This window comes from Mustela putorius, unplaced genomic scaffold, assembly GCF_011764305.1.
Source record: "Mustela putorius furo isolate JIRA1106 unplaced genomic scaffold, ASM1176430v1.1 tig00003853_pilon_pilon_pilon, whole genome shotgun sequence".
Lineage (NCBI taxonomy): Eukaryota > Metazoa > Chordata > Mammalia > Carnivora > Mustelidae > Mustela > Mustela putorius.
In genome coordinates, this window is record NW_025422005.1 from 32879776 (window position 1) to 32904230 (window position 24455).

General features: G+C 41.6%; 2 protein-coding genes and 1 pseudogene across 7 annotated transcripts in view; 1 reads left to right on the forward strand and 2 right to left on the reverse strand.

The window, feature by feature from the left end:
• Positions 1–236: 236 nt before the first annotated feature.
• LOC101680819 (small vasohibin binding protein) lies at positions 237–6733 on the reverse strand. Of its 4 annotated transcripts, none has more exons than XM_004740615.3 (3): positions 6620–6733; positions 5675–5820; positions 237–673 (listed from the first exon to the last, which is right to left on the reverse strand). In XM_004740615.3, the coding sequence occupies exons 2-3, from the start codon at positions 5786–5788 to the stop codon at positions 587–589; spliced, it is 201 nt and encodes a 66-aa protein (XP_004740672.1). In that variant the 5' UTR covers positions 5789–5820; positions 6620–6733; the 3' UTR covers positions 237–586. The 4 variants fall into 4 exon arrangements, with proteins under 4 accessions (XP_004740672.1, XP_004740675.1, XP_004740674.1 ...); XM_004740618.3 differs by lacking the exon at positions 6620–6733 and adding an exon at positions 6485–6592; XM_004740617.3 differs by lacking the exon at positions 6620–6733 and adding an exon at positions 6240–6380.
• The window catches only part of LOC101681655 (erythroblast membrane associated protein (Scianna blood group)), a 31488-nt gene continuing 13515 nt past the window's right edge, over positions 6483–24455 (forward strand). Inside the window, exons 1-3 of one of the 3 annotated variants that reach the window (XM_013044969.2) lie at positions 6483–6555; positions 7563–7617; positions 14952–15081. In XM_013044969.2, the coding sequence (XP_012900423.1) occupies positions 7603–7617; positions 14952–15081 (145 nt within the window). In that variant the 5' untranslated portion in view covers positions 6483–6555; positions 7563–7602. Of the gene's footprint in view, positions 6556–6705; positions 7044–7562; positions 7618–10229; positions 10293–14951; positions 15082–24455 lie in introns of those variants that run through there. The other 2 variants (XM_045064344.1, XM_045064345.1) reach the window with 2 other exon arrangements.
• Positions 15375–15524, reverse strand: LOC123387481 (annotated as a pseudogene).

Here is a 24455-nt window from a genome sequence, read left to right on the forward strand (position 1 = left end):
CTCACATATTTATATCCATGTGGCTAAAAACTTAGGAGCTGCTGGGTTTGCCGAGCTTTGGCCCCAGGAAGAATGAGAACTGGAAACACTCACATTCTTTCTCTTACCTCCTCCCTTTCATTCCCTACTGAAGGAGAAAGGGTTCCCTCCGCTCACCTCAACTTGTCTTAACTATTAAATTCTTTCTGGTGCCGTTTTCTGTGGCTAGGCACCCCAAGCTAAAGTAGGAGCAAACAGACATTTTATTAGTATTTTATTTATATTTTTGGAGAAGATCTACAGTTTCATGAGAAATGCTGATTTTTCTCAAGCAATAGAAAAAAGTTAAAAAAAAAAAAAGAATCTGCTGTCTTAGAAGAACAAAACAAGTCTCTTCAGCAAGCACTGGGCCAATTCAGACTGAAGGAACCAGTGAAGCAGAAGTGACATACGGGAAGTTCAGATTTATCCCAGTTCCAGAATAATGCAAACATTTTCTTGTCTGGTTCTGTAAGGTTCCAAGCGGACCATCTCAGGGAAACGGGAACCATGTGGAAAAAGCCAGCCTCGGGGCGGGGGTTCATCTGGTTCTGTGCGCGGGGGCGGCTCACTCTCCAGGAGGCTGCATCTGTTTACAGAACTCATCGAACTGCTGCTGCTCCAGTTCTGTCATGACTCTGTTGAGGGCATAGATCTGAAGCGGAGAAAAAGATCAGTTAGTGGGAGCGGCAGCTGCTCCACCTGTCCTCAGACGCCACAGGCTGTGGCGTTTGGAAATACCAGAAATGCAGCAGTGATGCAGGCGAGGGAGAAGGGCAGATGCTAATTCTATCTGGAGGATCAGTAGAGATGCGGTGGCTTGATCTGGCTTTTAAAGGGTCAGGAGGATTTGAACACATAAGAGACTGCGGATGGGACATGGGAGGTGACAGCCGGCGGGGTAGTATGATGAGACAAAATGGAAAAGTACAGGATTAGTTCTGGAAACTTCAATGATGCCTATATGAAGGATATTAAAGAGTTCAGGGAGCTGGAGAAAGTGATAAGTGTGTTAGGAGCCTTAAATGCCATTCCATGACCTCTGGACTATGGCCAGACTCCGGAGAGCCAGCGACATTAGTGCGCTAGGGACAACCTGATGGATCTGTGCTTGGGGAGAGATAACTGGAGACCATGTGAGAGATAAAGTGGAAGAAAAGATTGTAGGCCACCTACAGGCATCATTACAACAGTCCAGGGAGGAGGCAGCAAGAATATGACGCAGGGTAGGCAGCGGGGATGGAATGAAAACTGCAAGAGACATTCTCAGGTAAAAGGTATCTACCTCATTCCTCACCTTTCTGTATCCTTGTGATATCAATCTGCCTATTAACGAGCAGAAACAGCAGAAAACTCCAATTTGTAGAAGGGAAAAATGAAGGAATGTGTTTCTGTGTAGATGATATAACTTGATTCGTTTAAGAAAAGACAAGGGGGGAAAAAAGAACCAGAGAAGTGAGACAAATAGAAAACACAAAATAAAGAGCAGAAAAGGCAACTGAATGTGTGAGGATCACCAACCCTGCGAGATGGTTCTTTGAAAATACTAAAAAGAAAATCCTGCAAATCTCTGACATGATTCATCAAGACAAAAAGGCTGACATAAACAAACATTATTATAATCAAAAAGGAAGAATAATTACTGATATAATGAGGATTAAATAAAAATATTATGAACTTTGTGTCAATAAGTTTGAAAACCAAAATGAAAGGAATTGCTAGAAAGAGTAAAATGATCAAAACTGACTAAATAGAAAGTTTGAATGATCCTATAATCCCCGCCCCCATTTTTTTTTTCTTACTGTGGTAAGATCCTATAATCTTTAAGGAAAAGGTGGATTCCACAGTGATGGAAACAGTTCCAAAAATGACACAAATGATTCTCAAAAAGCTAACACTGATGGTTAAAATGGTTAACTTTTCTGTTATGTACATGTTACCATAATGAAAACACATAAACAAATAGATCTGAATAGTTTAAAAAAAGAAAAGAAGTTGAGTGAAGACAGCCAGTCATGGAATATGGTAACATATATGAAATTCAGAAACATGCCTGACTAGACAGCATATTGTTAGGCTGCAAAATATTATTTGGGGGTACACAGAGAAATACTAAATTAGTGCAGAACAGCAAGGGTATAATCAGCATAAAATCAAGGGACAAGGACACTGCTGGTGGGAAAGGTTGGGGACAGGACCACAGTGGGGCCCAAGGAGCTTCCAAGTTACTGGTCACATTTTATTTTAGTTGGGTGGTACACAGGGTGTTGGTTTGGTTCATCTTCCTTAAGCTGTAAACATCATATATATGTGAATATACTTCTAATATATATGCGTCATCCATTCATGCTTTACTAAGCATTTTAATCTGCATGTGACTGAACTGGGGACTGAGAGGGAAATTAAGTAGCTTCTTGGAGACCTCAAGATCCAGAAGGCAGGCTGGTGGAAGGGAAAACAGAATAAGCAGAGAAAGAAGAGACTTAAAATGGGTCAGCAGATCTGAGCCAAGGAATGAAAGACTTTTGGGAAGGAAAGGGTGTTCAACTGTGTCAAATGGAGGCCACGTGCGCCCTCTGTTCCATTTACTCCTCAAGATGCTCCCACTTATCTAACTTTCTGGATTGCAGCAACTATGTAGAACTGAATGGAAACCGTGTGTCTTCCTCCCCACAAGGGTCTTGTCACATTCCTATCTTAGGAGATCACATTCCAGGCAGCACAGATAAAGCCAACAGCAACAGCCCAAGGTCACTTGTGTTTTGCTCGCAGTCTGCCCCTCCATCCCTGAGGGGCTAGGCGTTCTGTGCTTCCAAGTGAGGATAATATCTTCTACGTCACAGAGTCACCTATTTTATATTTATATCTCCCTGCCTTATGCCAGGCACGACTTAGAAAGGTTGGGATGGGAGTAGTAACAATCAGCTTTGGTGTGAGGACACCTGTGGTCAAGCACATGCAAGCGGGCCCCGTGCCAGGCAGTATTACATGGCAATATTCCAATATTGGATTCCAGTATTCCATGTTGGCACGTCACCATCAACACGATCAGTCCTTACACCCAGAGTCCGCACAATCAAAGCAGGCCACCTGCTGGGAAGCCCGTGGTTCCTGCTGAGGACTGCTGCCATTTGCTGAGTGCTTTATGCACAGCATCTCTGTTCCTCCTAACAGTCTTTGAGGTAGATATCATCGCCCTTATTTTGCAAGGGGGAACTGAGGCACTGAGGTGCAGAGAGATGAAGCATCCTGTCCGAGGTCCCATGGGAAGAACTGGGGCTCATGACAAGCTGGAATTTGGAGTCAGACTAAGACATCTAACCTGTGGAACCTCATCAGAAGGATGCCATAAGGACACGGAGAATGTCCTCCGTATTTATCCCTACAGTGTGCGCAAAGGATGGTTTCTTCAGGCTGTTTCTTACAACAACCCTCCAACTGCTCCCCAAAGTGCAATTATCGGGGGGCCTGGATCCAGGTGGCGAGGGAAAGGTGAAGGGAAGGGGAGAATGATTTATTAGGATCCATGTCCACAGTTCTCAGATGGTCTGTCTTAATCCAAAGGTGGATTTCAGTTTATGGATTAACTTTGAACACACTATTCAGTTTACTTACTATACTGACTGTCTGCCTTTCGCACTGAACGCAAGTGCCACAAAGGCGGGGATTCTTCTCTGCCTTGTCCACTTGTGTATCTCAGGCTGGGCAATAGTGCTGGGTGCACAGTGGCTCAGTTTTATAGGTGGATCAAATCAACATAAATTTAAAGTCGGTCACTATCAAGGTGGAGAAGAAGTGAGGAATAAGAACCCTCTTACACTGCTGATGAGACTGCACACTTGTACAATCTGTTTGACAGCAATCTGGCAATGTCTAGTAAAACTGAAATACACATGGTAAATCTCCTTCTAGTCATGTATGCTCCACGGAAATGCTAGCACAGTGCCAAAGGAGACATCGAAGTTTTTCCCTACAGCGATGTTTGTAGTAGAAAAAAAACTGTAAATAATTTAAATGTTCATCACTGGAGGAAGGGGTAAATATACTAAAGTAGATTCATAAAATGGATGACTATATCTCTCTCTCTTTCCCCCTCTATGTTCATTTGTTTTCTTTTGTATTTTTTCTTAAAAATTTTATTTTTTTGACAGAGAGACACAGCGAGAGAGGAAACACAAGCAGGGGGAGTGGGAGAGAGAGAAGGTGGCTCCTCACCAAGCAGAGAGCCCGATGTGGGGCTGGGTCCCAGGACTCTGGGATCATGACCTGAGCCAAAGGCAGATGCTTACGGCCTGAGCCACCCAGGCGCCTCTTATTTGTTTAGTTTCTTAAACCAAGAAACAGACTCTCGAATACAGAGAACAAACTAATGGTTACCAGAAGGTGGGAGGGATGGGTGTGATGGGTGATGAGCACTGGGTGCCATATGGGAAGTGCCGAGTCACTGTCTTGTACACCTGAAACTAATATTACACTGTACGTTAGCTAACTGGAATTTAAATGAAAACCTAAACAATAAAAATAAAACTGGGGCACCTGAGAGCTCAGTAAGTTAAATGTCTGACTTCAGTTCGAGTCATGATCTTGGGGTCCTGGGATGGAAGCCTGCGTGGGGCTCCCTACTCGACGGGGGGAGTCTGCTTCTCCCTCTGCCCCTCCCCTGCTTGTGCTCTCTCAAATAAATAAAATCTTTAAAAATAAATAAATAAAAATAAAACAGATTACTATACACAGTGATGACTAATAAACTAGATTATATTAATATGAATAGTTCTAAAAAACATGTAAGCAAAATGTAAAATAAAACAGAATTAATGTAAAAATTTTAAAACACAAAAGAATATTATATGTTACTCAAGGATATCTAATAATATATCTGAGTGTAAAAGCATAAAAAATTATAGTGGATGTCCACAGAGAGGGAAAAAGGGTAAAAGACAGGAAATGGACAAAGAGGACTTTAAATTCATATGTAATTTTTATTTATCTAAAAGGCTCCAGGTGAATATAACAAAATAGTAACCACTACCAATCTGACATGCTGAGTACCCCAGTGTCTGTTCTAATATTTTGTTTTTCAATTTCTCAAAAAGGAAACAAAACAAATAAAATGCCTAGAAAGAGGGAAAAATTTGCAGCAAGCTTTCTTCTGATAATAAATACTAAAAAAAAATACACATCTGGATGTGGTGCCACACGGGTAGCGTGGGCAGTTTAGCTTTTCATTCTGAAGTTGATCCCAATTGTTGACTGCACAAAGAAACAGGTTTTGTGGGTGTAGAGCTTGGGCCTCTACTGCTGGTTATGAGCAGCTACTCTCCAGGCCAATGCCTGAACATCTGCGCTAGGGGGTGTCCAACACTTTGGTTGTCTCACTCTGACCCCTCCCTTCCATGTCCCTTCTCTTTTTCCTTTCTTTCTTCCACAAAAGCTCTGCACCAGGAGTCATCTGGAGAGGGTCAGGGTTCAGACACTAACCTGGCATGGGACTCTGGGCTGTCACTTCATCATCCTGAACCTCACTGATCTCCTGGGAGAAGAGCTGTTATGCCGGGAGGCAGGTAGCACTCCCCCCCACAGCTCTCCCCTCTACTCCTCTAACTCCAGCATCATCTCCAGCAGTCTACAGGTGTACAGGCCTCCTCCTTAATCTCACCTCTGCTCTTTGTCTTTGCTTCAGCTCCTGCTGGGCTGATTTCTGCTTGGCCTTCTCAACTCTGCTCACAGGTTCTTTAACTTTGGATTTTTCTTTCCGTGTAGGCTGATCCATGACTTGACTTCTGAACACTTGTTAGCTCTGACCTGGATGGTGCAGAAGAGACTGACTGATTAACAAAAGAAAGAAAGGAAGAAAGAAAGCAAAGCAAAGAAAAAGAATTTCCAGTCCCTCCCTTCACTAATCCCAGAGTTCAGCCCCCCTCCCTTGACAGGTGAGGCAGAGTGGCCCCATGGAAAGGGCGCTGGATTCGGTGGACTAGGACTGAACCCACCGCCATGACCTTGCTGGGTGTCCCTGGGCAAATTGTTTAAATACCTATTTTTCTAAAAAGAAATGAATAAAACTAACAGAAGGAAGGCAGTGCAGCAAACTTTCTCCCGATACTAAATACTAAGATACTTAAATACTAAACTAGAATCCCCTCTCCACCTTGAGCCTTAGTTTCGTGTCTGCAAAATGGGACAACAGCCCATTCCCTGGCGTGAGGACCAAGCGAGAGGACCTGGCTGTTCTGTGAGGACCCGGCGGGGCGAGCCAGTCCCAGCCCCGGAGCGGGGCAGCGGGGAGGCCCGGGCCTCGCGCCGTCTCCGGCCTCAGGGCCAGGCCCTCCCACCTCCCGGCGGCCGGAGAGTTACCGCCCCGCTCCGCCGCGGGGCCCCAGCCTGCCCCCGCCCGGGCCCGCCCTCCGCCACAGCCCGCCCCGGGCCCAAGCCCGGCCCCAGGGGACGTTCCCCCGCCCGTCGCTGCCCTCTCCGGGTGCAAGATGGCGGCGGGCGGCGGGCGACGGTCGGGAGTCGGCGCCGGCCCTCCCCGTCTCGGTACTCCGGGGTTCCGCCGCGTCGCCGGCAAGGCCCCACGTGGGACACCCCGGCCTTCCCCTACCTTCGGGTCTGGAGTAGCGAGCCCACCGCGCCTCGGATTGGGCGGGGCCGGGGCTGTGACCCGGGGGCGGGGCCGGGAGGCGGGGCAGCGGCGGGAAACAGGCGCGCTCTGAGGCCCCGCCCCCCTGGGGGGGCTGCGCGTGCGCAGAAAACATATCTGGACGTCTGTCTTTCCCGATCCTGGGCCCTGGGACTTGGGGGGGGGTTTAACAGGGCATATCTCGGGAATATTTTCTGGGGCAGCTGCTAGGCTTTGAAGGGTGAGATGGGAAACCTGGGATGAGAATTATAACATTCTGGGCCTCAGTTTCTTAATTCGAAAAGTAGGGATGGTGATTTGCGCCTTCTTGATCTACGAGCTTGTTAGGAGCACCAAGTGAAGTCCTGCCGGCCACGGGACTTTGAAGAAGGATGTCAGGACAAATGTAAATAACCAGTATAAGTATAGAGAAACGTTCAAACTAACAGATAATAATACATCATTTTACAGTTACAGTTGTTTTACAATTAGAATTTTACAATTATTTTTAAATTTTCAAATTAAAATAGTTGGCTATCGTTTTTCATTGATTAGAACAGGATTGAAAAAAATGGTAGGTAAATGCTTTGACAACAGAAATCTTGTTCAGTCTAAGAATGATGATATAATAATAATAACAGGGACCTCTGGGTGGCTCAGTGGGTTAAGCCTCTGCCTTCGGCTCAGGTCATGATCTTGGGGTCCTGGCATCGAGCCCCCTACCCCTTTCTCTGCCTCCCTCTCTGCCTGCTTGTGATCTCTGTCTGTCAAATAAATAAAATCTTTAAAAAATAATAACAATAGCTGCCTCTTTTCAGAGCCTATGACATTGCAAGCACAGTTCTTAGAGCTTGACATTTATTAACTCACTTATTCCTTTTGATAAATGCATGTGTAATAACATGTTATTATCCCTATCTTACAGATAAAGGAACAGAGGCACGGAGAAGTTAAATGACTTGTTCATGGTTACACAGCTAGTAAGTATCAGGGCAAGTACTTCTGCCAGGTCTCAGGCTAGGACAATGGCCTATCCAGGAGAGGACATGTCCTCCAGATCCCCTACTTCTGCTCCTCTAAGAATCAGGCAAGAATTGAAACAATTGATGGATGCTAAGCAGGAAGTTGTTCAATGGATACAGAGTTTCTGTTTTGTAAGATGAAAAAGTCCTAAAGATCTTTTGCACAAGAACATGCATACATTTAATACCACTGTACTGTACACTTAAATAAGGAGGGAAATTTTATATTACTGGTTTTTTAAACCACAAAAATTGAAAAAGCACAACATTTATTCAGCAATTCCACTTCTAAGTTATCCTAAGTATCAGAGATAGCATTAGTCTTTTTTTTTTTTTAAGATTTTATTCATTTATTTGACAGAGAAAGAAAGATCACAAGTAGGCAGACAGAGAATGGAAAGCAGACTTCCCGCCGAGCAGATAGCCGGATGTGAAGCTCGATCCCAGGACCCTGAGACCATGAACTGAGCCGAAGGCAGCGGCTTAACCCACTGAGCTACCCAGGCGCCCCAGAGATAGCACTATTTTTAAGTGTAAAAAAAACTGCAAACAACCAAAATAATTGTAACAGGGGTTGATTAAATAAACAATAGGATAGCTAACATAGGATTCTATGCAGCCATTAAAATGACATAGAAGAATATTTATTGACATAATAAAACATTTTTATTAAATGAAAAAGTTACAAAGAGGAACATACAACATAATCACAGTATTTGTCTCAAAAAAAAGTATTCTATACATAAAGAAAAGAGGCTGTATGAAAACATAAATCCAGATTATTTTGAGAGCAGAGGGTATTTTCTTTTCTTTCTTTTTTTTTTTTTTTTTTTGAGAGAGAGAGGGAGATTGAGGAGCAGGGACAGACACAGAGGAAGAGGGAGAGAAAGAGAATCTTTTTTTTTTTTTTTTAAAGATTTTATTTATTTATTTGACAGACAGAGATCACAAGGAGGCAGAGAAAGAGGGGAAAGAGGGGAAAGCTCCCAGGCTCCTTGCTGAGCAGAGAGCCCAATGCAGGGCTCGATCCCAGGACCCTGAAATCATGGCTTGAGCCAAAGGCAGAGGCTTAATCCACTGAGCCACCCAGGGAGCCCTGAAAGACAGAATCTTAAGCAGGCCATACCCAAGGTGGAGCCCAAAGAAGGGCTCCATCTCACAACCCTGAGATCATGACCTGAGCCAAAACTGAGAGTCAAATGCCTTAACTGACTGAGTTATCCAGGCACCCTAAGAGCAGAGGGGATTTTTATCTTCTTTGTGCCTTTCTGTATGTTACAAAATTTCTCCAAAGAATACTTACACTTTAGCAAGATTTATACTTTCTTTTAATTGAGGAACGTCTAACAAATATTATTTTAAGCTTCTATATTAATGTTGATTGGATTATTGTTAATACTAAAAATGGTCAGATTAGAATATACTATATTACAGCTGGAAACAGGGCAGGAACCTTGGAAGGCTTTAGAAAGCCAACTAAAACACACTGGATATAGGGTATGAAGGAGTGGAAAAGCCAAAGGAGAATATTTGGAAAAATAGTGGAGACACTTTTAGGAATGAAGGTATGCTGTGTTGGCTTGGGAAAGGATTGAGGTAGAGGGTGCGTGTGCCCGTAAGAGAGAGTTAGTTTACACTTAGAGGTGGCAAGAAGTTGTCTAACTCCAGAAAGGTACAGGTGTGGAGACTCTGGTTTGGGATTCTTCATCAGGAAAGTGCGGTTGGAGTCTGGAGGGAGTGAAAGTCCCCCTCCTTGTTCTTCCTCTATGAGTTTATGGTATCTATCTATCTATCTATCAATCTATCTCTGTATCTATCTTTCTGTCTTTTTGTGACCATCAACAGACTTGGCCAGTGTGCACAATTCCCTACTTAGCTAAGCCAGAGTTTCCATTAGTATGACTATGGAATATTTTTACACTTGAGCTGTATACCAGACTAAGATTACTTTCACTTTATTGAACAACTTTTCCCTCCTAGAGTCCAAAATTCCTTTTTTCCCCATTCACTTAATTAATCATCTATTGTTAATTCTTCTGTTAATTTTGCCCCCAAATTTTCCATCTGGACTGTAAAACACCTCTTGATCTGGTCACGTGAACCTGGTGATCTTTCAGGGTCTTTTTTTTTTTTTTTTTTCTCGGAGACCTCCTTCCTTGGGTCCACCCTCCTCTCTCCTTCCTGGCCTCACTGTCCCAACTGTTGTCCTAGGATTTCCCCTAACCACATTCTGGGGATTCCCATCTTACTCTCTGGTGCCAAATCCCCTGATCTTCCATTTGTGATTTATTCTCTCATTTTAGAAGAGCGCATTCTCCAGTAACCTCCCCAGAAGGAGTTCATGGGAGGTAAATTTTTGAAACTTTGCTTGTCTAAAAATGGCTTTATTTTACTTTCACACTTGGCAGTTTGACAGGATAATTCCAGATTGGAAATCATACTCAGAATTTTAAAGGCATCGATCCATTGTTCTTTAGCTTCTCACGTGGCTAGACTCTGAAGAGGTCTGATTTAATCTGATTTCCATCACGTCCTCTATAATTTTTGTTTGTGAGTTTGTTTTCTGGAATTTTTTAGGATATATGTTTTTCCTTCATCTTTGGTGCTCTGAACCTTCATAATGATATGTCAAGGTAAGTTTTTTGTTCATTGTGCGAGGCACTCAGGAAATGTGTAGGCTTTGGGGAGATGTTCTCTATGATAGATTTCCTTGTTTTAAAAATCTTTTCTTTCTCATTTTCCATCTCTTGGTTTTGCTTATTCTACTTTTTAAGAGATTTTCCTGAACTTTATCCCCTAGCTCTTCTCTTGAATGTTTTAGTTTCTGCTCTAAAGTTTTAATTTCCAAGAGTTTTTCCTGGTTCCCTGGCTTTCCTTTAGGTAAACCTCTTGCTCTGTGTTATGGATTCAGGATCTTCTCTTATTTCATATTTCTGAGGACATCAATTGTAATTTTCTGCCATTTTCTTTTACTTCCTAGATTGTCTTTGTTGTTTATTTTGGTCTCTGGCTTTGGCTTTGAAGTTGGAGGCTTTCCTCAAGTAATGATAATAACTACCATATATTGGGTGTCAAGCACTGTTCTGAACATTTTATATGTTTTAACTAATTTAATCCTTACTCCATCCCAATGAGGTAGTTAACTATTCTTACTGGTAAGGAAACTGAGACACAGGAAGTTAGACTCTCACCCAGGTCACAGAGCTTAGAAATGAACCTGAATCTAATCAAATCTCTAGGTTTCCAATTCACAGGAAATATGAGGGATAGAGAAATAAATTAAATGATACCACTTGAAAGCAATCAGCCAAATCCAGAATGTAGGACATTGTACAAGGCAAATTTCTAAGTTTTTTTCTAATCTTTTAAAAAAAATTTTATTCATTTATTTGACAGAGAGAGAGACCACAAGGAGGCAGAGAGGCAGGCAGAGAGAGAGGGAGAAGCAGGGTCCCCGCCGAGCAGAGAGCCTGATGCGGGGCTCGATCCCAGGACCCTGAGACCATGACCTGAGCTAAAGGCTGTGGTTTAACCCACTGAGCCACCCAGGCACCCCGGCAAATTTCTAAGTTTTACCAACAATCAAGAGTATAAAGAAAAAATTTAAAAGAAGAGCAAAGGGGGCACCTGGATGGCTTAATTGGTTAAGCCGCTGCCTTCAGGTCAGGTCATGATCCCAGAGTCATGGGATCGAGTCCCACATCAGGCTCCTTGCTTAGTGGTGAACCTACTTCTCCCTCTCCCTTTTTGATGCACTCTCTCTCTCTCTCTCTCTCAAATAAATAAATAAAATCTTAAAATTAAAAGAAGACAGAGGGATCATGATAGAATAAAGACCCTTTAGGAACTTAACCAGAAAACGTAGTATGTGTATCTTGCTTAGATCCAGATTTGAACAGACCACGTGTAAAAAGACATGTTTGATGTCATTGAAAATGTGTGAACGTAGACTGCATATCAAATAATATCAAGGGATTATCACCAATTTTGGTAGGTGTAGTGATAGCATGATGTATGTAGTTGTGTGTGTATTTGTGTGTACCTTAAAAATTATTGAGGACCTTAAAGAGCTTCAGCTTATATGGGTTATATTTTCTGCAATTTTCCATAGTAGAAATTAAAGTAAGAAATTTTCATATAATTATTATTTCACTTAAAGACAATAATAGGGAGGTGGGGGTGGGGTAACTGGGTGATGGGCATTAAGGAGGCATGTGATATAATGAGCGCTGGGTGTTACATAAAACTGGTGAGTCAGTTGACCTCTACCTCTGAAACTAATAATATATTCTATGTTAATTAATTGAATTTAAATTTAAAAATTTAAAGAAGACAATAATAACATACACGTTAACATAAACACTTATGTTAACATAGACATGTTAACATAAACATGACATAAACAACATGTTATATGAGAAACAGCTATGTTCTGAAACAAAACAATTAGTGAGAGGAGTGGCAATGTTTTACATATCTCTACATCTCTTAAGCGTCTGGCTGCTTAGAAGTCCGCTGGATTCTCATATTGGCTCTTGCATTTGGTCTGTGGCAGTAGGCTGTGTGGTTGAAGTGGATGTAACTGGAAAAGAGGCATTTCAATCACCTCTTCAGATAATTGTGGATATTCTTTGATAATATAGCCAAACTTGGCAAGTGGTAGTCTCTGAAAGGTTACTGCAGCATAGGATCTAAAATCATACCAGTAAATTTTCTTGTCATTTTCCCCTCTTAGTTTGATTGAGATATAATTGACAGATAGGTATACAACTTTTGAACTTGATACGCTTACACTGGGAAATGATTACCACCATAAAATTAGCTGATACTTCTCCATCCTGTCACAAAATTACCTTTGTTGTGGTGGGAATATTTAAGATGTACTTTCTTAGCAACTTTCCAATGTGTATTATACATTTGAAATACACCAGCGAACTTCTCATACTCTGCCACAGTTAAACCCACTGGTGTATCTTGCATATTGAATAGATCTTTTTTCTTTCTTTCTTTTTTTTTTAAAGATTTTATCCATTTACTTGACAGACAGAGATCACAAGTAGGCAGAGAGGCAGGCAGAGAGAGAGAGAGGAGGAAGCAGTCTCCCTGCAGAGCAGAGAGCCCAATGTGGGGCTCGATCCCAGGACCCTGGGATCATGACCTGAGCCGAAGGCAGAGGCCCTAACCCACTGAGCCACCCAGGCACCCCTTGAATAGATCTTTTATCTTTGCATGATTTTGTCAAGATATGCATTAACCATTTGGAAGTTACTGGTTCACGGACTTATGTAGGTGTTTCAAATGTTGACACATTTCATTATACAACAGCAAAAAAATCATTAATCCTTAATGTCACTACCAAGCTCATGAGAACGATCTGTTTTTATTGGGATCTCTCAAGCCCACAGGAGCAGAGGAAATGTCAACACAATGAACAAATAAATAACAGCTTAGTATCATTATGAACATAAGAATACCAGGGGACCTCATGAAAGGGTCTCAGGAGCTCCTGGAGTTCATGGACCCCACAGACTCCCATCTGGCTGTTTTAAAGAAACTCTTGCACACGTGAACCAGGAAAGAATGTTCCTAGCAAAAAATGAAACAAGATCGGATCGGGAGGGAGACAAACCATCAGAGACTCTTAATCTCACAGAACAAACTAAGGGTTGTTGGGGGGTTGGTGGGGAGGGATGGGGTGGCCAGGTGATGGACATTAAGGAGGGTATGTACTATGGTGAGTGCTGTGAAGTGTGTAAGCCTCATGATTCACAGACCTGTACCCCGGGGGCAAATAATACATTATATGTTAATAAAAAAAAATTGTTCCTAGCCTCACTGTTTGTAGAAGCCAAAGCCCAGACACAAACTGCATTTTTATCAATGAGGAAATGGACGAAATGTTGGCATATTCCTACAGTGTCTACCACACAGTGGGGAATGAATGTACCAGAGCTCTGTGAATCCATCTGGATGAATTTTGGTATCTTAATCTGTACTCCACCAAAAAGGAGAGTATGAATTGAGTCCTTCTGTGCAAGAGTTTATTTAGGAGGTGATCCCAGGAATCAGGGTGTGCCTGGTGGGTTCAGTCATTAAGTGACCCAGGTCATGATCCCAGAGTCCTGGGATCGAGCCCTGCATTGGGCTCCCTGTTCAGCGGGGAGCCTGCTTCTCCCATTCCCACTCCCCCTGCTTGTGTTCCCTCTCTTGCTGTCTCTCTCTGTGTTGAATAAATAAATAAAATCTTTAAAAAAAAAAAAAGGAGGTGATCCCAGGAATCAGAAATGGTAAGTGAGAAGAAAAGGAAGAAAAAGTGCTAAAATGTGCATTATTGAACTACTGATATCTGTGGGTTACTGAGCTCATTCCCTCTGGGAACTCTCCGAGGTGTTGTGTAGAATACAGCTCAGAACTGTCCCTCCGGAGGTATGAGGCTGGAGCATTTTCTGCTGATGCCTGTCACTGCCCAGTTTATCCCCTGGGGTATTAAGGTTCCTGAACTCCTGGGCTGCATACAGGTTGAACAGCCTTCCCAGCCTTTGTAGAGGCCAGATTCAGATAAGCAAAGAGACACTGTGGCCTTTGAGGTGGCTTGCTGGCAGCCCACCTACAAGTTTCAGCTACCTCCTCCTGCCACAATGGGGCAAGAGTAGGGGACGGGGCTGAGGGCATATAGTGTGGGCCAGCACAGGTGTCTGCTAGACTCCGAAACTAAGGTTGAGTGAAAAAAGGAAAATCACAGGGAATTAAGTACAATGTGCTCCATCTGTATAAAGTTAAAAAAATACATAATGCATTGTTAAGGATACAATTATGGATATTATGAATGTAGAGTTATGGATATTATGAAAGCAAGCCGGGCAGGAAAGGGTTTATCACATGTTGGGAGACAGTAAGCAAGTCTATTTGTCAGAAAGCACACGTCGGGGTGCAGCTGGAGATAAAGGTAGTGGGTTAAAGAAGGCAGCTAATTGGCAGGTGTCTTTGAAACCAATCTTCAATTTTACTCTAATATGGGAAGTAAAGGGGAGCAAGCTTGTCCGAAGGAGTATGATAGGATCAAAACATATTGCAGGGAATCATTACGCAGTTAGCTTGGGAGGGAAAGGGGGCTGAGGGGCAAAGTTCCCTTATACTGGGTGGCACTGGGAATGTTCCCTCGCTTTTAGCCTCCTCTTTGCTCTGTTCCTTTATCAGGAGCAGACAGGCAGGGTGTGGCTTGTTGGTGTATAGGAGGCAGCTAGGGGAGCCCCTGGCTTTGGGCTTCGAATAAAAAGGTGAAATCTTCCCAGGCTCACCTCCATGGCCTTCCTGATGTCCCTGTCCGGTGCCTCATCTCCCTGAATGGCCAGAGGAAGCGTTCCCAGCTTGGAGACTCCAGCTCTGCTGGTGAGGCACAGAGGGTCCTCCATTCCAAAGGTGGTGAGTCCATCTCCCTTTCTCTTGTCTTTGGCTGTCTGAGGATTCTCCAATTCGTTGGAGAAACTCTCCGCCTTGTCGGCACTCACACTTTAGAGGATGAAATGGGGGAAGGGAAAACGGGCACAAAAAGATGAGTGACCAGGGGGCTGGACAAGGGGGTTTTGACGAAAGACTCTCATTGAAGTAGTATTGTTATCAGTCTTAACTATGAAAACTATCATTTATTTAACCCTTATTATTAGCTGGGTCCTGGACTGTGTGCATTTACACTGATCATCTGCAGATTTTCAGCGTCTAGTCTTAGTCTGTTTGAAGTTGTCAAGGGAGCTTCCATTGTGTGTTTTTTTTCTGACTTAAGAGTTTTGAAATTAAACTTTTTCTATTAGCAATAATCGCGCCTCGGATAAACCTCATTGGCTACGATACTGCCACTGCGCAAAGCTTGAAATTAAACTTTTTAAAACCCAAATGTAAATGAGTGCCTGGGGACAAAATGTTTCCAACACGTGTAGCAGAAAAAAATTGTTACCATATGAAGAATTTTGTAAGCCATTAAAGAGGCAAATGCCCACATAAAAAAATGGACAAAGTGTTTAGACAGGTAATTGACAAAGTCCAAATAACAATTAAGTAATCAAGAAATATAAATCAAAATAAAACATCGTTAATTATTTTAAAAGAGACATATTTTGTTACTTATTAAAATGACAATGATTTTTTTAAAAACATAAAACCCTGTGATGGCAAGATTGTGGGAAACAAGCAATTTCCTAACTTTGATCTGACCTTTCTTTTATTTTCTTTTTTTTAAATTTTTAATTTCTTTTCAGCGTAACGGTATTCATTGTTTTTTCACCACACCCAGTGCTCCATGCAATCCGTGCCCTCTCTAATACCCACCACCTGGCTCCCCCAACCTCCCACCCCCTGCCCCTTCAAAACCCTCAGATTGTTTTTCAGAGTCTATAGTCTCTCGTGGTTCACCTCCCCTTCCAATTTCCCTCAACTCCCTTCTCCTCTCCATCTCCCCTTGTCCTCCATGCTATTTGTTATGCTCCACAAATAAGTGAAACCATATGATAATTGACTCTCTCTGCTTGACTTATTTCACTCAGCATAATCTCTTCCAGTCCCCTCCATGTTGCTACAAAAGTTGGGTATTGACCTGACCTTTCTAGAAGGCAATTTGGTAGTGCACATTAAGAGTCTGTTTTGAAGATGGGAAACTCAAAGCCCAAGAGTTTAAGTGACCTGCTTAAAGTTACAGAGTCAACAGTGAGGAACTAAACCAAGATTAGGGCTAAGACTTCTAACTCTAGTCCTCAATGCATTATCAATTGTAACAATGCTTGTAATAACAACGTGCTGGAAAACCTAAATATCCTACAAATACAGAATCATTTTTTAAATTCTCTGATATCCATGATGGAATACTTAAAATCATTAAAAGAATATTTGATGGTATGGGAAAATGTACATAATGTAGTACTTGGGAAAACTGGCAAATATCAACAGTGTGGCCCAATTAAAAAAAATAATACACAGGCATGGAAAAAATATTTGAAGAAACATATCTCTGAGTGGAGGGATTACAAATGATTTTTAAAATTTTAACCATTTTGGGGGGTAATTTCCAGATTTTCTACAATAAGGATGGAAAAAGCAATACATTTTATTTAATAAAAACCTCTTTTAAAAAGATTTTATTTATTTATTTGAGTGAGAGAGTGGGAGAGAGGGTGGGAGAGCACAAGCAGGGGGAGTGGCAGAGGGAGAGAGAGAGAGAAAGAGAGAGAGGCAGACTCCCCGCTGAGCAGGGATCCCTGAGTGGGGCTCGATCCCAATACCCTGGGATCATGACCTGAGCTGAAGGCAGACACCTAACAGCCTGAGCCACCCAGCTGCCCCTAAAAAATTTTTTAAATGGCTGAAATACTATGGGGCTATCCTGAAGGTGAATTGGAGCTGACTGACTGGTGGGTGCCTGTCAGGGAAGGAAAAACCTATCTCAGAGGGCATGTGAGTGGCTCACAAAGTCTGAGGGAATTTGAGGCCACAACTGGGGACATAGTGAGAAAAGAGAGATTTTAGTTCCTTGAAGTTGGATGAATACAAAGAAAAAATTAGAATTCTGATATAGCAATGAAAAAATACATATTTACATATAGCAGTGTACTTGGGGGACATGCTGTACTATGGGGGTCTTATATGAGAGGTGGCATCTTGACAGCCAATGATGAGGACTCCCACACACTATCTGTTCACCCTTTTCTGTTTCCAGTCATTTTCTTCTATCCTGTCTCCCCACTACCATCTTTTAGTTTCCTCCCCTGTTCTTAGGTTTCTTCTCCCCATCGGACTTGGAAATGTGCATTGAATATCATGGCTCTCCTTCACCACTACTCTGCCCTCTGAAGGTTCTCAACATTAGACTCTCACTAATCCTCCTCTAACTTAATAATTTTGTAAACTTGAGCATCACGTTTCCTAATTAAGTTATTTCTAGCAAAGAACTGAAAATTTTTCCTTTTCATGAAGCAGAATTATAGTATATTAGAACTGGAAAGGAATTTAGTGCTTCATCTAATCAAAACTCTTTAATTACATGAATTTACCTTTTGCTGAACTTAGTTTTGTGATACATATTTTTATTGTTATAGTGTGCTTTATTAATAAGTCAGGAAATAGAGATGAGAAAAAATTGTTTGTATTTCCAACGTCTTAATTATTAACCATCCCTATTTTATAGGACTTACTCTCAACTCCTTTCTTAAACGCTCTTTAGTCTAGTTATAATCATTGTAAATATGTTATTTCATATTTTGATTTTTTTTAAGATTTTTTATTTTATTTATTTGACAGACAGAGATCACAAGTAGACAGAGAGGCAGGCAGAGAGAGAGAGAGGGGAAAGCAGGCCCCCTGCAGAGCAGAGAGCCCAACGCGGGGCTCGATCCCAGGACCCTGGGATCATGACCCGAGCTGAAGGCAGAGGCTTTAACCCACTGAGCCACCCAGGCGCCCCCATATTTTGATTTTAATACATCATTATTAGTTTTTGCTGGAAACATAGACTTGATGAACCATAATTTATTTAGTCATCTTCCTTATTGATGTGTTTGTAGATAGTCCAGTTCTTCACTATTATAATAATACTACATTTTTTCTTTCAGATTCTTTTCTTAGAGTAGAGTTCCAGAATATTTCCTACTGGATTGAAAGGCAAATACATTTGTTTATCTTTTGGTACTTTCCAATTTGCAATGAACTCAACAAATATAAGTGAATCTCCCATTTTAAAGATGGGAAACCCAAGGCCTAAGACTCAGTGATTTGCTCAAAGTTACAAAGTCACATAGTAAGTTAGGGACTAAGACAGGACTAAAACCAAGCCATCTGACCCTAGCCTTCCATTCACCAAGGATACTAGCTTTTCCTTTACTATTGGTTTTATTTACCATTGGATTCTTCGGAATTTTTAGATGACATGCCATCTGACTTTTTTCAGATGACATTATGAGTGAAATTCACATCTTTTTTTTTTTAAGATTTTATTTATTTATTTGACAGACAGATCACAAGTAGGCAGAGAGGCAGGTGGGCAGGGGGTGGGGGAGCAGGCTCTCCACTGGGCAGAGAGCCTAATGCGGGGCTTGATCCCAGGACCCTGAGTTCATGACCTGAGCCAAAGGCAGAGGCTTTAACACACTGAGCCACCCAGGTGCCCCATGAAATTCATGTCTTTAATTAAAAAACTAAGATCTGGGGCACCTGGGTGCTTCAGTTGGTTAAGTAACTGCCTTCGGCTCAGGTCATGGTTCCAGAGTCCTGAGATCAAGTCCCGCATTGGGCTCCCAACTCCATGGGGAGTCTGCTTCACCTTTTGACCTTCTCTGCTTTCATGCTCACTCCCTCTCTCTCAAATAAATAAAATCTAAAAAAAAAAAGAAAAAAGAAAAAAAAAAAGCTAAGATCTAACATCACACTACTCACACTCTACCCAACAACAGAATATACCTTAAGAAACACACACACATGAAATATTTACCAAAATAGACCATATGCTAGCACATGAAACAAGTCAGTAAGTTTAAAAGGATTCAAATCATACAGTATATGTTTTTTTGCCTACAATGGAATTAAATTAGAAATTAATAAACAGAGGGGTACCTGGGTGGCTCAGTTGGCTTAGCACCCAACTCTTGGTTTCAACTCAGGTCATGATCTCATGGGTTGTGGGATCGAGTCCCAGGTCTGGCTTGATCAAGTGGGGAGTCTGCTTGAAGATTCTCTCTCTCTGTCCCTCCCTACCCCCATGCTTGTGCACATGCTCTTTCTCTCTAAAATAAATAATCCTTAAGAAAAAGAAATTAAGGGGTGCCTGGGTGGTTCAGTGGTTTAAAGCCTCTGCCTTCAGCTCAGGTCATAATCCCAGCATCCTGGGATCGAGCCCAGCATTGGGCTCTCTGCTCGGCAGGGATCCTGCTTCCTCCTCTCTCTCTGCCTTCCTCGCTGCCTACTTGCGATCTCTCTCTGTCAAATAAATAAATTAAAAAAAAAAATAAAAAGAAATTAATAACAGAAAGGCATCTTGAAAGTTCCCAAATATTTAGAAACTAGATAACACACTTCTGAATAACCCACAGGTCAAAGAAGAAATCAAAAGGGAAATTAGAAAATATTTTGAACATAATGAAAATAAAACCACCACATATTAAAATTTGTAGGATGTCACTAAAGCAATAGCTACGGAGAAATTTATAGTACTACATGGATATATTAGAAAAGATTTCAAATCAATGACCTAAACAACAAGAAAAAGACAAATTCAAAGGAAGCAGAAGAAGGGAAGTAATAACAATCCAAGCAGAAACTGATACAGTAGAAACCAGGAAAACATTAGAGAAAAGCAATGAAACCAAGAGCTGGTGGTTCTTTGAGAAGATCAATAAAAATGATAAAGCTCTAGCCAGACTGATTAAGGAAAAAGAGACACAAATTACCAATGTCAGGAATGAGAGTGGTGACATTACTACATTAATTAATTAATTAAGCAAATTCTTGAAAGACCCGAACTACCAAACTCACTCAAGAAGAAGTGGATAATCTGAATGAGCCTATGTTTATTAAAGAAATTGAATGTGTAGTTACAAACCTTCTCATAAAGAAAACTCTAGGTCAAGATGGCTTCACTGGTGATTTCCATCAAACATTTGAGGAAGATATACTATCAGTGCTGCATAAACTCTTTTAGAAAATTGAAGAGGAGAGAATACTTCTCATCTCATTCTATGTTAACAGCATTACTCTTAATTACCAAAATCAGAAAAAGATAGTACAAGAGAAATACTGACTCTATCTTTCTTGGACATAGAGGCAAAAATTCTTAGCATTTTAAAAAATTTTAGCCAAAGATATAGAAAAAAGGCTACTACTTCATGATTGACTGGGGTTGATCCCCAGAAGGCAGGGTTGGTTAATATTTAAAAAATCAACCAATGTGGGCACCTGGGTGGCTCTGCCTTTGGCTCAGGTCATGATCTCAGGGTCCTGGTATCAAGTCCCGCATCCGGCTCTCTGCTTGGCAGGGAGCCTGCTTCCTCCTCTCTCTCTCTCTCTCTGCCTGCCTCTCTGCCTACTTGTGATCTCTCTCTGCCAAATAAATAAAATCTTTAAAAAAAATAAAAATAAAAATCAACCAATGTAATTTACTATATTAACAAACTAAAAATTAAAAAATTATCTTATCATTTCAATAGATACAAAAATATAATTTGACAAAACTTAACATCCATTCCTGATAAAAATTCTCAGTAAACTTGGAATAGAAAGGAATTTGCTTGACTTGATAAATGACATCCATGAAAAGCTTATATTACACTCAATGGTGAGGAAGGAATGTTTTCTGCTAGGATCAGGAACAAGGCAAGGAACCAATGCAATAAGGCAAGATAAGGAAATAAAAGACCTCCAGATTACAGATGAAGAAGTAAGACTTTCTTTATTCACAGGTGATGTGACCACCTATGTAGAAAATCCTATGGAAGCTACAGAAAAACTAGAACTGACAACTGAATCTAACAATATCATGGATATAAGACCAACATACAAAAATCAACTGTGTTTTTATATGCTAGTAATGAAAAATCAGAAATTATAATTAATAACAATACCGTCAAATATTAAATATTTGGGAATGAAGCTGACAAAACATAGGTAAGATTTATACACTGAGAACCATAAAATTCTCAGTGAGAACTTTCACTGAGAGAAATGAAAGAAGACGTGAATAAGTGGGGAGATAAACCATATTCATTGGCCAAAACACTCGATGTGGTTAAGTTGTGAATGGTCCTTGAATTGTGTATGGATATTGAACTTTAGAAGGTGAAATCATATTTTATATTTATTAGGGGGACTTTCTTCATAAAGGACTTCCATGATGATCACTCAAAAAAGTGAGGAAGTCATTTGCCCATTTTGTATCTCATGCTACAGGTGTATGTCTTCATTCATTCTTTCATCTATTATCCCTGTTCGACATTCTACTGCTAGTTTCCTTGCATAATACCCTGGTGTCTGCATGATTGCCTTTCCTATTCCAAGTGTAAAATGAGGAATATAATACCCACTTCTCAGGGTTATTATCAATACCAAAGACAACATATGCAGAATACCTATAGGTACAGTAAATGGGAGCTACTGTTAATAGAGAACAATATTAGCAATCCAAAAATATATTTAGGATTTGGGGTTAATTCAATCCTACATTAATAGAATGTTGATTATTATAATATTGATATATGTTAACTGAGAACATGATGGAAGGAGGGGCCATCCTGGCCAACCAGATCAGAAGGATAGATCCTGGAGATCAGTATGGTGACCCGGTGGTTATTACATATGAATCTATGAAATAGGGGCACCTGAGTGACTCAGTGGGTTAAGCCTCTGCCTTCATCTCAGGTCATGATCTCAGGGTCCTAGATTGAGCGCTCTCTGCTCGGCACCTGCTTCCTCCTCTCTCTATGCCTGCCTCTCTGCCTACTTGTGATCTCTCTCTCTGTGTCAAATAAATAAATAAAATATATTTTTTTAAAAAAGAATATGTGAAATAAAAGACCTAGCAGCCCTTGTTAATTTTCCATTCCAAGCTCTGAGAAGAGGGTCCGCTGAGCAGCTATGGCTGCAACTTTTGGCTCTGGACCCTGACCAGGGCGGGGGGTGGGTGTGGGGGATGGGGGTTAGTGGTGGGATGGGGGGCACTTCCAGGTGTGCTTCTTTGCCTCCTGCACTGTGTGTGCCTTTGCTCAAAATTTACTCTGTTTCTCCTCCTTCTCCTTCCTTCCTCATCATCTTCCTCCTCCTTCTTTTAATATTCACTGTATTTGTTTTCTTCATCAAAGTTATATGTATTCAAGGTAGAAAACTGGGAAAATATAGAGGAATATAAGGTCACCTAATCCTCACTGCTACGCCCAGAAGTAGTCATTTTTTTTTTAAGTATCTATGTTCTTGCCTTTTTTTCCTGAGCACCTTCTCCCTAAATGGTATGATACTATGTATATTGTACTTAAAGTTATTAGTTTGGATTATAGTAAAAATTTCCCAGTGCTATTAAAGATTGTTCTTTGACATGATTATGAAATGCTGTGTAGTATTTCATTCCAAGAGTGTATCATACATAGTTCACTATCTTCATTTTAATGGACTTTTGGATTTCTCTCCGTTTTTCCTTTTGAAAAATAACTTTGTGGGATGCATGGGTGGCTCAGTCATTAGGTGTCTGCCTTCAGCTCAGGTCATGATCTCAGGGTCCTGGGATCAAGCTCTTCATAGGGCTCCTTGCTCAGCAGGAAGCCTTTTTCTCCCTCTCCCACTCCCCCTGCTTGTGTTCCTTCTCTTGCTGTCAAATAAATAAATAAAATCTTTAATAAAAAATTACTTTGTGGGGCGCCTGGGTGGCTCAGTGGGTTAAAACCTCTGCTTTCGGCTCGGGTCATGATCCCAGGGTCCTGGGATCAAGTCCCACATCAGGCTCTCTGCTCAGCAGGGAGCCTGCTTCCCTCCCTCTCTCTCTGCCTGCCTCTCTGCCTACTTGTGATCTCTGTCAAATAAATAAATAAAATCTTTAAAAAAAAAGATTTCATTTATTTATTTGAGAGAGGGATAGAGATAGCAGCAGAGAGCACAAGTAGGGGAGGAGAGAGAGAAGCAGGCTCCCCACTGAGCAGAGAGCCTGATGTGGGACTTGATCCCAGGATCCTGAGATCATGACCTGAGCCAAAGGCTGACGCTTAACTGACTGAGCCACCCAGATGCTCCATCTTGGATGATAACTGATAAGGCAGAGAGCCTTTCTCCTTTACCTAACTTCTCGTGTTCAATTTCTGAGTAGCTGGTAACCTGTGGGGAAAATGGGTGGGATGGGGGGGGGGGTTCTTGACTGTAACACAGTCCTAACCACACACTGTGTCCTGCTGCTGTGTTGCCAATTGTAACCCTAGGGGATTAGAGATGGATGTTATGTGCATCATGATTGAAAAACAAAAACAACCCTAAAGCAGTGTGCTGTTTGCCACAAGAGAAACAATTGGAAATTTGTTCAAACTTAAGTCCATCTTCAGTTTCCCAAACTCCCTTTGACAGTTCCACCTCCTCCAAGTCCTGGTTTGCCCAATTCCAAAACCTTCAGGGGCCTGGTCTGATAACTTCTATAAAAACCCTTCTCTTTGAAGAGGATTTGAAATATTGGGGAGAATTCAAGAGACAATATCTCTGCTGGGATTTTTTGTTTATTTGTTTTTTAGACAGAGAGAGACAGCTCGACTGGGGCTGGGGAGACAGACAGAGGGAGAGGGAGAATCTCCCAAGCAGGCTCCATGCCCAAGTGGGGCTCAGTGAGGGGGTTCAACTTCATAACCCTGAGATCATGACCTGAGCTGAAACCAAGAGTCTGGTTAATGTTTAACTGATTGAGCCACCCAGTTGCCCCACTTCTCCAGAGTTTTTAGAATTAAACTTTATCCCCAGTTGTGGCATGAAAGTTTTGTTTCCTACTAGAGGAATTTCTGGCAGTAGCAAGTACTTTTTCTTTTATTTCTTTTTTAAAAATCAACATATAATGTATTATTTGCCCCAGGGGTAAAGGTCTATGAAACATCAGGCTTACACATTTCACAGCACTCACCATAGCACATACCTTCCCCAATGTCCATAATCCAACCACCCTCTCCCTATCCCCCCCCACCCCCCAGCAACTCTCAGTTTGTTTCCTGAGATTAAGAGTCTCTTATGGTTTGTGTCCCTCCCAATTCCATCTTGTTTCATTTTTTTCCTTCCCTACCCCCCACACCTCCCTGCCTTGCCTCTCA